This window comes from Corapipo altera, unplaced genomic scaffold (genome assembly GCF_003945725.1).
Source record: "Corapipo altera isolate COAL_440 unplaced genomic scaffold, ASM394572v1 49, whole genome shotgun sequence".
Lineage (NCBI taxonomy): Eukaryota > Metazoa > Chordata > Aves > Passeriformes > Pipridae > Corapipo > Corapipo altera.
In genome coordinates, this window is record NW_020884879.1 from 15734269 (window position 1) to 15735530 (window position 1262).

The following is a 1262-nucleotide window of genomic DNA, read 5'->3' on the forward strand; positions in this document are numbered from 1 at the left end:
GGGGGGGGGGCGGCCGGCCCGGGCTCTGCGCCCCCGCCCCGCCTGTCACCCAACGCCGGGTCCCCCCGGGCCGCCTCCGCCTCTCGGGCGGCGCGGCGGAGCGCAGGCGCGCCCGCGGCAGCGCCGGCCCGGGCGATACCGCCGGGCGCTCCCGTGCCCTCCGACCTCCCCCGGCCCCTGCGCAGGGAGCGACCCCGGACCCCCCGCGACGTGCACCGACAGGGCAGAGCGGCGGCCCGCAGTAACTGGGCTACACCCCCTCGCCAGAGTCTCCGGAGCCCTGGCGGGAGGGTGAGCCCGGCGGCGGCACACGCTTTGGGGGGGGCTGCCCGGTCGGTGCCTTTGCTCAACCGTGGAGCTCCCGAGTGCCTGCAACTCGGCGCCCGTGGCTGAGAAAGTCCGCGGAGCACCACGGTTGGCATCTCCGGGCGGTGTTTAGGATGCTTAGGATGGTGGTGCATCGCTTTGTGTAACAGGCAATGAAATATTCGGAAGACAGGACCTCAGTTATAGCGTCTGCTGAAAAGTGAGAAGAAAGAACTAAGAGATGATTTTTTTAAATTTTTATTTTAAGAAAAATAGATAGCCGGATCACTCGATGATCCTTTTTGTCCGAGGTCTTGTGTCCAATGTAAACCATCTGCAAAAGTGGGAAGCACACTTGAAACCTGGGAAAAGTAGTTTGGAGTTTCCTCCTCATAAAATTTCCTCCTAATCCCTTGCTCTCGGTTTGTGGAGTGTCTTGAATTGCACTGGTTTGTTTTCCTCTGAAGTCCATTTTTTAAAGCCCTAATACTAAGATAAGTCTAGATAATCCTGCAAATTATTGTATTTGTTGTGGCTTGATAGAGGGTGAACTACTGAGGTATTCTTCTTTTTACCTGAACTTTTTCCATAAAATAATACCAAGGAATACACCAAAGAAGTATAATATTCTACACATTTCTGAATAACTAGTGCTTTTTTGGCAGGGTAGAGGATTTAACTTTGATTTGTTTCCACTCCTTAAAAAAAGTGTTTAAGACTTACTTACCACATTTGTTTACTTATTTATAGTCTTGATCAATTAGATGGTCTTATAGGATACCATTTTCAAATTTTATTAAGCTATTATCAAGAAGTATTTGGATAACTCTTTGTACTTGCTTGTAACTCAAACAGCTCAAATTCAACACAGCCAAAACAATAGGGTTTTTTTCCTTTGATTTTCAACCACATTTCTTCTGTTGATAATGTGCCCCAAGTTTAGTGCTTGTCTAGGC

At 50.1% G+C, this 1262-nt stretch overlaps 1 protein-coding gene across 1 annotated transcript in view; it reads right to left on the reverse strand.

Annotated features, from left to right (window-relative positions):
• Positions 1 to 461, reverse strand: part of SLCO5A1 (solute carrier organic anion transporter family member 5A1) — a 72721-nt gene extending 72260 nt beyond the window's left edge. The window contains exon 1 of the mRNA XM_027638916.1: positions 72 to 461. Within this exon, the coding sequence (XP_027494717.1) occupies positions 72 to 461 (390 nt within the window). The remainder of the gene's footprint in view (positions 1 to 71) is intronic.
• Positions 462 to 1262: the final 801 nt, after the last annotated feature.